This window comes from Schistocerca cancellata, chromosome 2 (assembly GCF_023864275.1).
Source record: "Schistocerca cancellata isolate TAMUIC-IGC-003103 chromosome 2, iqSchCanc2.1, whole genome shotgun sequence".
Classification (NCBI taxonomy): Eukaryota; Metazoa; Arthropoda; class Insecta; order Orthoptera; family Acrididae; genus Schistocerca; species Schistocerca cancellata.
This window is the reverse complement of record NC_064627.1, coordinates 482,871,721-482,885,069: the sequence shown is the minus strand read 5'-3', so window position 1 is coordinate 482,885,069 and position 13,349 is coordinate 482,871,721. Positions and strand designations below refer to the sequence as shown.

Below are 13,349 nucleotides of genomic sequence, written 5' to 3'. Positions count from 1 at the left end.
TCCAACAGTGATTCATTGATATTATAGTCACAGGGTACTATCTTTTTCGTTTTGTGAAGTGCACAATTTTGTATTTGTGAACATTTAAAGCAAGTTGTCAATCTTTGCATGAGTTTGAAATCTTATCAAGATCTGACTGAACATTTATGCAGCTTCGTTCAGACAGTACTTCATTACAGATAACGGCATCACCTGCGAAAAGTCTTAGGTTACTGGCAGTATTGTCCACGAGGTCATGAATATGCAGCAGGAACAGCAAGGAACCTGACACATTTCCCTGGAGCACACCCGAGGTTACTTCTACATCTGACGATGACTCTCCATCGAAGACAACATACTGCGTCCTCCCTACCAAAAAGTCTTCAGTCCAGACACAAATTTCACTTGATACCCCACGTGATCGTACTTTTGACAATAAGCGTAGGTGTGGTACTGAGTCAAATGCTTATCAGAAATCAAGAAATATGCAGTGTGAGATTCCAGCTTACTAACACACCACGCTGTCTGTGTGAGCCAAGGAGGTTGGTGTGAGTGCACCACTATTTAAATATACTGAAGAGCCAAAAGAACTGGTACACCTGCCTAATATCGTGAAGGGCCTCCGCGAGCACGCGGAAGTGTCGCAACACGTCGTGGCATGGACTCGCCTAATGTCTGAAGTAGTGGTGGAGGGAATTGACACCTTGAATGCCGCAGGGCTGTCCGTAAATCCTTAAGTGTCCGAACAGCACGTTGCAAGACATCCCAGATATGCTCAATAATGTTCATGTCTGGGAAGTTTGGTGTCCATCGGAAGAGTTTAAACTCAGAAGAGTGTTCCTGGAACCACTCTGTAGCAATTGTGGACGTATAGCGCCCTGTTTGAATTACCCAAGTCCTTCGGAATGCACAATGGACATGAATGGATGCAGGTGATCAGACAGGATGCTTATGTATATGTCACCTGTCAGAGTCGTATCTAGACGTATCAGGGGTCCCATATCACTCCAACTGCAGACGCCCCACACCACTACACAGCCAACACCGGCTTGAAAAGTCCCCTGCTGACATGCTGGGTCTATGGATTCATGAGGTTGTCTCCATACCCGTACACGTCTATCCGCTCGATACAATTTGAAACGAGACCCGTCGGACCAGGCAACTTGTTTCCAGTCACCAACAGTCCAATGTCGGTATTGACGGGCCCAGGCGAGGCGTTAAGCTGTATAGATGCCCAAATCGATGAAGCTTCTATAATGGTTCGTGTGCTGACACTGGTTGCTGGCCCAGCATTGAAATCTGCACCAATTTGCGCCAGGGTAGCACTTCTGTCACGTTGAACGATTGTCTTCAATCGTCGTTGGCTCTGTTCTTACAGGATCTTTTGCCGGCCGCAGCGATGTCGGAGACTGCTTATTTTACCGGATTCCTGATATTCACGGTACTCTCGTGAAATGGTCGTAAGGGAAAATCTCCACTTCATCGCTAACCCAGAGCTGCTGTGTCCTGTCGCTCGTACGCCGACTATAACGCCAGGTTCTAACTCACGTAAATCTTGATAAGCTGCCATTTTAGCAGCAATAACCGATCTAACAACTGCTGCGCCAGACACTTATTTTATATAGGCGTTGCCGACCGCAGGGCCGTATTCTGCCTGTTTACATATCTCTGTATTGGAATAGACATGCCTATACCAGTTTCTTTGGCGCTTCAGTGTAGTCCCGTACAATGCGGAAGTTTTCTACATTGTTGGCCCGAGATTCTACACCTAAACTGGGGGGGGGGGGGGGGGGGGGGGAAGAAAGAAAGAAAAGATTACCACATGTAGGTGTGGTTGTATGTCCCAGATCTCTCAGATGTGTTTCATTTGGCGAGGAATAGTGATTTGACCGACCAACGAAAATAATCCAAGAGGGGCCAGGATTCTGGCTTTGGCAATTTTTGTGTAACTAATTCGGTGAGTTTGAGTAAGTATAGCATAGGAACTTATTCGAGAGGAAGTACTCAAAATTACTGTATCACAAACGTTTGACAGTTAACCAATTAAGTGTTAGAAGATAATATTGCTTTAATACCCAAGAGAGAAATATATTTCATTAGTAGAGCCTATGTAGAGAGTACATGTTTTGACAGTAATTAGTATTGATATGAACGCCACCTTTATGATTGAACAGTCTTAAATTACACCTCATAAGGATTAAACTCAACGAGTTAAGAAATAAAATATACCAATAATGTTTGGATCATTCTGAAAATTAAAAGTCATAAACACACAAAAATCAGAGCCATTGATCAAATTCTATTGAATATCAAGGAAAACGAGGGCTGGTAGCCAAAAATACCAATTATTAATGTACCCCAAAGTGAAGGAACAGGGAATAAACATGAAAAGCATTTATTTAACTTCAATGTTACCCATAAGTATTATTTTCTTGCTTACATAACTTCTCATCCATCATTTTATTGCATTATTTAAATGACTTGTATTCTTTAATGTTGACTGACAGTTAAGGGTGAACAATACGTTTTTTTAGAGCTATGTCCCAGGTTGTTTGGGTAAAGTGAAACTTAGAGTCAGCTTTTGATTAAACACATGTGAAAAACTTACTGAAACAACCATCAAATATGCTGACAGACCGGACTCTTAACAGACCATGTCTGTATTAGTAGTTTGATGTGTTATTGTGCAGTCATATTGACTCCACAGTCTCTATGACTACTTTTTGCACAGGGTTAAAAAGACTGGGGACTCTGTTCAGACAATATTCTGTAATCCACCATGACTGCAAAACTGCCTCAATACTGGGAATATGACATAATTCACTGTGAACAACCTGATAACCAAACAAATTCAAGTTATGTTTAGAAAGACATGAAATATCTGTAAGAAAGAGAAGCCTATAACCTAGATTTTAAGAGAGAACAAGTGCCCCCCCCCCCCCCTTGTAGAAGCCTATGACATATGACATTGGAGAGGAACATTAAGCTCAGTGACTCCTTGGTGTTATCCAGAAGTTTAAGCTAGGTTATATCCTCTTTCTGTGCCAGTACTACTTTATACACTCCCATCATGCTAAACAAATATACTAAACCCACAGCATTCATACATCATGAAGGAAAGTTGTCAGTCAGTACAAAGGGAGCAGTCATTTCTGGTTGGCAAATGAACAGCAGGTTGGGGTCTCATAGTCAATAATATCACATATTCTTCGTTCATTTCAACTGAAAAACTTGACCGTGATATACTGAGCAATCAATTAAGTGTGACCATATTATAAATTTAAAATCCACAACTTAGTGGTGATATGGCATTGACATAGAGGTTTTCATATTACCCTGTTCGTTGCTAGCACATAGCAATGCAGTAATCACAAGGTAGTGAGCATTAGTGTGTGTGGGAAAGATGTTGCCATGTAAGGCCTTTTTGACTTTACAAATTGTGCCCAATTTGTCAGGTGTTGCAGTGCTGCTGACAAATTAAAATGCAGTGAAACTGCCATCAACACATACGAGACAGGCAGCTGTCACCTTGATGAACAGTGAGAAGTCAGTAGTTGAAGTGCAGGCACAAGACATGAGGGCTAAGAGAATATCACCTCTTAGCTGTAGCTGTTAAGATTTGTAAAGACTTAGCTCAGCTGTAAAAGGGTTGGGGAAGGCTTTGGCTGTGACCTTCCTAATAGGAAATTTAAATCCGTATTGCCACATGTGGACCTGAAACCAGCTCCTTCACTCCAAATGAAAACCTAGTGTTTTTACTGCTGCACCATTTGGCTTGGTTCTTTGTTGGGGAACAGTATTTGTGCTATAGACACAATATGGTCCTATAACATTTATACACAGTGCTGGACAATAATTTCCTATGAAGGCTATTTTGAAAACCTACAGAATACCACCAGCAGAATATCACCACATTGCAATGATGACACGCCCAGGTCAGTACCTCACTGAGAGAAGTACCATGCCAGATAGTCTGAAGCAGAAGTATCAGAAGAGAATCTTACCCTGTGGGTCACTTCACTTGTTTCTTTTAAGAAATGCTGAAGACAAGTTTTTACAATTATGTCAATTGTTTCAGTCTCCAGAAATCCATCTTTTATGATCTAAAATAAGTCCTCACTTCCCCCCCCCCCCTTTTTTTTCTGACATATGAGCTCCCACTGGGTTTTTAAGGGTCTTTTAAGATGCTAAGTAGATTTGCCCAGGCTCAGGTGAGTCTTCTGTCACTTTCATTACTGAAGTTTTGATGGTACTGGAACATTTCTGTATAAATTATATATCTGCTTTAACATAGGCTGTCTTCATGCACTAACAGGAATGTTGCTTTTAGATATATCCTTTCATGTTTTTAGATGCAATTTCAGTGATGCATCAGAGAGTTAATGGTCCATGATTAAGAAAATCTTTTACGTTGTTTCAGTAATGGTGAGCCCTGCCTATAATTGCAGCATTGTGTAGTTTTAGTGACTCATAAAAATAATTACTTTTACTTTTTTCTCTTGTGCAGAGAAACGTGTAGATACAACAACAGAAGTGAATGCTGGTGCCAATGGACGTGCAAAACGCTATAACGTACTGAGTCGAATCAAGTTGCGACCAACAGCAGAAGATGACTATGCAGACTATACTTGTGAGGCTCGCCACGAGGCTTTACCACCTGACATGCCACTCCGTGTCACTGTGCAGCTCAGTGTCCTCTGTGAGTTATCTCTGCATCTTTAAAGTAACATTAATCTGTATTTGTTTTACACAATGTAGGACTCAATTAATTTTGTTTTCCATACTTGTAACAAAATTCTTCAAGTTAATGATGAATAAGTTTTGTTCGGAGACTTAGCCAAAGTACCTGATACATGGTGACTAATCCAATAGTGAAATGCACATGGTTTCCTCAGTTCTCATACATAAATCAGTATATCACACATATTGGTACTATATACTATGTTAAAATATGAATGTAATGAAGTTGGATGTATTACTACTTCATTCTACAGTAAAATAAACTCTTGCCTAATTTTTAATTTGTTGCAAGAGCTATTCTTGAAAACTGGAAGTAATGTGAGAAATGCTGGTAAATAGAGATACAAAGGTAAAGATGTGATTGACATTTGTGTAGTGTTGCTACATTCTTGTGATTTTATATCTGCGTTTCAAAATTAAGACATCTTCAATCAGAATTGGCAAACAAGCAAAAATAAAAAATTTGCATAGAGAAAATGAGATTTCAAATGTGACTTTACACTGATAAAAATAAATAAATAAAATTCAAGTGACAGATGATTCAGTTTTCATTACTTCATTTAAATTTGGTTTATAATAAGAATATTATCTGTGAACTACTTAACAAGAATATTTTCACAATAACTGAATGCTTGCATTGTGCAGTGAAGCTTGCAGTATACAATTTGCTATACTTATTCCTCAAAAGAGTTTTTCTTCCCAACATTGTAGGCATAAACATGTCAATGTGTTGCAGATCCACCAGGCGTACCATACATTGAGGGTTACACAGAAGGTGAGGTGATCAGACGAGGCCAGACAGTTGAATTGGTTTGTCGATCTCGAGGAGGGAACCCACCAGCACAGCTCATTTGGTACAAGAATGGCGAGCAGATCCGCATGGCTTACCGTACTGCTGGTCGTCTCTCTGAAAATGTGTACTCATTCACAGCAGATGCTAGCGATAACAATGCACACTATCGCTGCCAGGCATCCAATATTATGAGTCCTGCTCCATTGAAGGCTGATGTCACACTCACTGTTTTATGTAAGTGGTCACAAATGCTAATTTTGATTAAAATGACCTTAAATGTCCCTTTAAAAGACTAAACTTGTGAACAAAGTTCTCTGTTGTATGATTGTTGACCTGGGGACGTTGTTGTATTGCATCAGAATAGAGTAGCAATTGCTATTAATTTTTTTAAAAAAGTAATTGGTATCCTCCAACTCTAATGTTGCAGTTGCACCAGCACAGGTGAGCATCTCAGGCCCAACAGAAGCACGTGCTGGTGATGAGGTGCAGCTGACTTGCACTACAGCTAATAGCAACCCACCTGCTGAGATCAAGTGGATGGTGGGTGGCCGCCATGTGCGCAATGCCACACAGCGAGTGATTCCCTCACCAGACGGTGGACACATCACGACCTCCAACATTACCGTAACTGTTGCCCATAACCGTCGTTCTGTTGTCGTCATCTGCCATGGTCTCAACATGCAGCTCACTGAAAATGTCGTCAGCACACACACCATCAATGTGTTACGTCAGTACCCCATTATTATGCTCACTTTAAGTCTTTTGCACTTCCAGCGTGTTACAAACATGGTAAAATAGGCAGCTGCAACAACAGACTGCATGGTAAACTAGGACATTTGTTTGGTTGTAGTTATTTTCATTGTTTGCAAAAGTAGCTTCTTTTGGCATGTGTCACAATTTTTAAGACTTGATATTTCACAATTAGAAGTTCTAAGATCAGTTTTGTTGTCCAAGCATTGTTCTGTCTGCATTTGCATGTGCATGTAATCTGTATTGACTGGTTTAATGGAAGAATGATTGTGTCAATATAGGGAAAAGGTTTTTCTTGAGAAGAACCATTTTTCCTAAAATTGAGCTTCATAGACTCAAGTGCCTGATATAAATCACTCCTTTTTGTGACTGTGATTTACAACACATTTAATTTTAATTTTGTCGTATCATTTTAGCAACCAAGCAGCTAATCTAACCATCTAAAGAATATGATTGATTCCTATGCCTCATTTACCTCATAAAACAGTACTTGACACATGTAGACTGTAAAGACTAAATGGGTATTATGAGAAATAACAGAGTGATTAATTTTATTTGAATTGCAACTCATTACATCTACTGCATGACTAAATTTTTTCAATGTATGTAAAAGGAGGAGTTTCTGTGATGTCCTCCACAATGTCATAATTTGTAATTAGTTCAACTGGACTACTACTATTTGTAGCTAGTTATGAAGGAGTTTTTATGTGGCGTCTATTTAAATTATTTCCTACCTTTTCTGCTTGGGATTGTTCTGAATTGAGCCTCATTTTTACAGTGAATAATATTCTCATAATGGATATGATAACTTTGTAAGTAGTATGTAGTCTTTTGTTTATGCATAGTAATTTCAAAAATCACACGATCATCGCACACTTGCAGATAAAGCTTCAGTACTAAAAATCAAATAAAAACAGTCTTGATTGTGTTTTCAGATTTTTTATTTGTTAGTAGCCAGTTTCAGTCCTTTCCTCAGACCATCTTCAATCTTTCCTCAACATTATGGCTGCTGGTTGTGGCAGACAGAGCAAGATTTGTGGAAGTAAAGTAACTTCTATGGATCTCTCACTGTCTGCCGCCACCAGCAGCCATAATGGTGGGGAAAAGCCTGAAGATGGTCTGCGGAAAGGGCTGAAACCAATTAATAACAAATAAAAAAATCTGAAAATGCAATTGAGACTGTTTTTATTTGATTTTTAGCATTTTATACTGATTGCTGTTCTCTGATTATAGAATGCTTTCTGAAATTTTGAAAGCTTTAGTGGTTGAAGTCAGATTTACATTTACAATTTGGGAAGGGTAGCATGGGGTGCAGTGGCACCAGCTTAGTGGAATGGGGTGACTGCACAGGCAGTGGTGAGTGGCCAGCAGATTTTGTCATGCTGCCAACCACAGAAATGCATCCCATGTGCTATGCTTTTTATGAACAGCAACCACATGTAAACAGCAACTCACCTGAATCTAAATATAGTCAGAACTGAACTGACTTCACAGATGGACAAATATTCAGCAATTGTATACGTTTATGCATTAGATAAATGAACTCCGACATAGGTATGTCTACACAGAATACATGAAACATGGCACAACAAATGAAACATGAGGTTCAACAATGGCACTGTTGATTTGCAAGGTTGGCAACAAATGCTAAAGCACACTGTCTGTGCAAAATGGACTGATTTCTACTGATTCAATAACAAGGAGCTGACAGGATTTTGTTACTGTGCAGTTTGCTTAATGCTCTAAGAACAGTGAACTGTAGTGATTGAAAATGGATACAAATCAAATTTGTGAATTTGTTGGGGAACTTGCATAGGAGTTTGCAGTTTCCAATTGGTTCACACAAACAATAAGACACCAAAGAATTTCTGCCAGGTAGTTTGACTGCATCATGTTACACTTCAATTTCTTCTACACAATGGACAATTCGACCCAACTGCCGGGATCTTCTGGTTTTCATGGTTATCTGAAAACATGTGAACACTAGAAGATCCCAACAGAGAGGCTGAAACGTCCATTGTGTAGAAGAAATTGAAGTGCAACATTATGTGGCCTAAAATCCTCGAAGATTCCACCTTCAGTGACCATGGCCAAAATGCCTGCAGACAATTTGTAAGTTAATGGTTACTCATGAAGCAGAGACCCAAAAACAACTATGCAACAGGAAGAAAATATGACATCACAGAAGCAAATTTTCGTAGGTGGCATTGGGTCAAGATTAAATTAGAAATCATCTGTTTTACGTGCTAAACCTTCAGTGGACCAAATCAGGTAAGATTCCATGAGTTGGAGTAGCAGGCTTCCTGGCTACTCAAGAAAATATCAAAATGAAGACACTGGAGATAAAAAAAGAGGAATTTTACAGTTGCACGTGATGTTTAATTCAAAGCAAGAACGAGCGGTGTTTGATGATGATGGAGAGAGTAGGGTGTAGGCTATGCAGTACAATGCTTGCTCAGTGACTTCCAGTGGCTTAGTTAGGGTCTTGGCTTTTTATGTTCACAGGATTAGTTCCCATTGCCTGGCTACAGGAACCAAGATACGTGGACATTCTCGCAAACTTTCTACATATTTTTTTTGTAGCATTAGCATACCTTGATGTAGCTGCAGTATTTCAACAGGTCATTGTATCATGTCATTGATTTTTGGTTGCACACAGGTAATTTTTATTAACATTCCAGTTAATTCATGATCATAACTTGTTCGATCCCCCCAGTTCACCCAACCTTAACACAGCTGAGCATTTATGTGATGATGTTGATACCTGTGTGTGCTTCATGAACTTGGCACCAAATGTACAGTAACAGATGCGGGTAGCACTGCAATATGTGTGGATCAGTATCTTTCCAGATTGATGCATCACCTCGTGGAGCCCATGCCTCAACATGTTACTGCAATGTTGACGGCTCACACAGGAGCAGGTTGCTACTGACATCTTTGGTTTAGCATTTTTCATTGTTTGCTGCTGGTATGGAGATCCAGGCTTTGATTATTAATTACTCTCTCCTTTTTCTGCAGTTGTATTCTCCAGAACAGAGTTGATTCAGCCTTGCAAGTTACTCAGAGTACCTGATTGATACAGAACCAGTAAAACTTAGACAAGGCATCAAAATTGTTTCAGATAGGAAAGCTTGCACTAGCCTCTGAAAAGCATAGTATTTTCTTGTCTTTCCTTTCCAGTCTGAAGTGTATTGTCACCATATCAGTTTTAATCACATTGTTTTTAAAAGCATATGGTTTCTAAAAGTTTAAATGCTCAATTTTGCTTTGATCTATTTACAAAATTTTTCTTTACTACAAATATTCTCCTCTGTTCTCATGCAGATCCCCCAGGACCACCAATTATACAGGGATATACTGAGGGAAGCATACATGCTGGAACTGTTCAGAAAATTTCCTGCATCTCATCAGGGGGAAATCCTTTGGCAACTCTAACATGGTACAAAAATGACAAAAAGGTAATACAGTTTAATACAATTTTAGGAAATGTATGTCAGACTGTCCTGAATGATGTTGTATATTTTATTTAGAGTGTTGCATTTTCCCTCTTGTCATAAATTTGTTTATTTATTTATTTATTGTGAGCCAATATCAACTAGTTACAATTTTTTTGTTCCTGTATTCTGAATAAGTCAAAGCCTTATTTACCAAAGTCAAAGCCTTATTTACTAGAGTTACATATTATGTTCTGGTATTAATATCTACACCATTTTTTTCTAAATTTAGTCAAGAGAACAACATTACATACATGGACTATACATAAAAACAATTTGCTAGTGCAATACATAGATTGAGACATTTACAGTTTGTGACACATTCTAGGATGTGAGATTCATATATTTTTAGAGAAAGGGTCTTCCTTCATACCAGTGTACTAAAGCTAGACACTCCTCTATTGACTACCCAGGACTGTTTAGGAGCCATAATTTTAATTTGTTTTTTAGTTTTATAATGGGCAATTTGGAGATATTAGGGTGTATGCAATTCAGTAGTTTTATGCGTGAATAGTGATGGTTTTTCTCATGAAGTGTGGTTCTATGTGAGAGAGTGTGGAGTCTCTCTCTACCTCTAGTGTTGTGGTTGTATATGTCTTTATTAAGTGTTTTGTTACTGTTTATTGCCATAATGATTATCCTAAATACAAACAGGTTATGAACAGTTGGTATTTTAAATTCCTTAAACAAATTTCTGTAGGATTCTCTGACACATTTATTTCCCATAATTCTAAGTGCCTTCATCTGTAGGATAGTACTCTTTTCATATTACCTTTACTGCTAGGTCCCCATACCTCCATTCCATAACTTATATGGGATTCGAATAGTGCAAAATATATTTGCCTCAGAGTGGTAATATTACAAAAAGGTGTCAGTATTCTCAGGGCATATGTTGTAGTAGATAGCATCTTGCAAATATCATTTACATGATCAAACCAATTTAACTCTACATCAAGTGTCAGGCCAAGAAACTTGGCCAAGTATTCTTTTTTAATGTATTCATCACCCTTTAAATTTGGTTTTCATGAGTTTATTGCCTCCCAAGATAAAATTCAATGTAAATTGATTTATTTATATTTAATTTTAGTTTGTTTTGATTAAAATACTGCAGAATTATTCCTGCTGCAGTATTGCATTCCACTACAAGTTGCGAATAGCTAGGATTACGGCATATTAATGTAATACCACCTGCATGTAACATAGCTGTATTGGGATTTGTTATAGACTGAATATCATTAAGAAAAATAATAACAAGGAGTGGTCCTAATGTTGACCCTGTGGAATACCAAAATTAATGTCAGTGGTGTTTGATTTGTGTGCTTCCTCTGTAGTGCTAATAGACACACACTGCTTCCTATTTGTAAATGAACAAAAGTAAAGTTACAGGCAAATTACTGATGAACAATTTTTACTTCTCTTTTTTAGATAAGCTCAACAACAAAAGTCAGTGATCGTTCTGTATCTGCCGAAATAACCATTTTAACAAATGTGTCTGACAATGAGGCAAGATACAGATGTGAAGCTTCAAACTCGGCAACTGAAATACCTCTGTTTCAGATTATCACATTAAATGTGTACTGTAAGTATCCTTATGTGTATATATTGGTTTTATGAACAGACCTCATATCATACATATATGTCATAATAAATAGTAATACCATAATGTGGGCTGTAGACACACACACACACACACACATACACACACACACACACACACACACACACAAGCTGAAAATTCTCCAAAGTTCTGTCCTTTATATTTGATCTGCAACGGTCTACATTCTTCTGTTTGTTTCGCTTGGCAGTGAACATGTTACAGAACCAAGTGTTCATCATCAGTTAAGAAAATTCTTAAAGTCTTATATGTTGTGGGTACTTCAAAGAACTAGTCAACTGAATAACATACAGTGCAGAAGTGGTAGGGAGCTGGTTTGGGAGTGGTAAGACATTGGGATTACAAAATTATGTACATTTAAATTTCAGGTTATTATCAAAACAATTAAATTATTTAATGTAAAAAATACACAATTTATTAGTGGGGGTATTGGTGACTAGTGAATATGTTGGTAAGACCCAAGGCTCACATCTCAAAATACGTAAATGTAATATCAGAGATATCGCTGCATGTTGACAGACCCAAAATAAAACCACCAAAATAGTTTAATGTACCACAGAGTTTCAGCAAAACTTACTAATTGCCATGTGGTGTTACTTTTTAAAGGACAATTCAGAGATGTATGAGGAATTTTCATTATAAAATGATTTGGTGAATGCCACAATATCAGTAACCCCCCTTTCTGGGTTTGTTCCTGAATTCATTAAATAAAGCATTACGTAATGGCTAAACTGTTCTGTAAGTAGATTTAAACACCATTCTAATAAAATATAAAACACCAATGAATAAAACAGAGCTGACAAGCACTGAATAGGTAATACATCTGGGGAAGTTGTTCACATTTAATTTTACAGAAAAATTAGATATAAAGTGCAGGCTTTTATACACAGATAACCAAGCCATGCTACCCAGCAACATGGGGAGTAGGTAACAAAATCAAATTACAATCCATTTGCAATACAAATCACGACTATGTGTCCAGAAAATCGGCTAAACAAAGCCTCGCAGAAAAATACCAACGAACACCTTCGCTCACAATAGAAAATCAGAGGAATTACCACAATTACCAGGCAGACTTGGAAGAAACCAGGATGCCGTAGATCATACATCAGTTAAGAACAACATTACTGCCCCCTCAGAAGGCCTCACCATATACTGCCATACCATACAGTCCACACTATGGGTATACATTGGTACCCTAGGCAGGCTCACTTTCTCCAGCAGTACAGTAGCTGACAGTTAAACTCCAACTAGTGTGGTGGTGCCAACTAGTGTGATGGTGCCAATAACACCCACAGGCCATGCCCCTGCCTTTCATCACTGATTGGCTCAATAGAGAGCTTATGGGCCCTGGGCAAAACCAGACCTCCAACTCTCCACACCGCTGCTAGCAAATCCTTCTTGCTTGCTGAGCACACCATTGCATCAGTGTCTGCCACTACCCACGTGTCGTCTTGCAGGCAGGCATCCTCTGGTATCCCAAAAAAGGGGCAGAGACATACCCAGAGTAGTACAATTGATTACTGAGTGCCAAGGATTTTGTGTGTGAATGGCACAACAATATTTTAGTGTAGTATATCACATGAAAAATTCCACCCTCCTCAAAAATATCATGTCTGCATACATTTTGTAACTGTTCAGTGCTCATAAGTATCTTTGTTGACTTGTCTGGATCTGCAAGGTGTATATGAATCAGATAAAACAGGGAACCAGTCTAGGTTTTTTTTTTTTTCATTTGAAAAAAAAAAAATGGTTCAAATGGCTCTGAGCACTATGGGACTTAAAATCTGAGGTCATCAGTCCCCTATAACTTAGAACTACTTAAATCTAACTAACCTAAGGACATCACATACATCGATGCCCGAGGCAGAATTCGAACCTGCGACCGTAGCGGTCCCACGCTTCCAGACTGAAGCGCCTATAACCGCTCGGCCACCCTGCCCGACTTTTTCATTTGAATATATTCTTGAATGTCTTA

General features: G+C 38.6%; 1 protein-coding gene across 1 annotated transcript in view; it reads left to right on the top strand.

Moving 5' to 3' along the window:
* The window catches only part of LOC126162009 (nephrin), a 189,326-nt gene that overhangs the window by 134,733 nt on the left and 41,244 nt on the right, over positions 1 to 13,349 (top strand). The window contains exons 4-8 of the mRNA XM_049918231.1: positions 4,487 to 4,678; positions 5,456 to 5,746; positions 5,940 to 6,239; positions 9,587 to 9,720; positions 11,182 to 11,335. Of these exons, the coding sequence (XP_049774188.1) occupies positions 4,487 to 4,678; positions 5,456 to 5,746; positions 5,940 to 6,239; positions 9,587 to 9,720; positions 11,182 to 11,335 (1,071 nt within the window). The remainder of the gene's footprint in view (positions 1 to 4,486; positions 4,679 to 5,455; positions 5,747 to 5,939; positions 6,240 to 9,586; positions 9,721 to 11,181; positions 11,336 to 13,349) is intronic.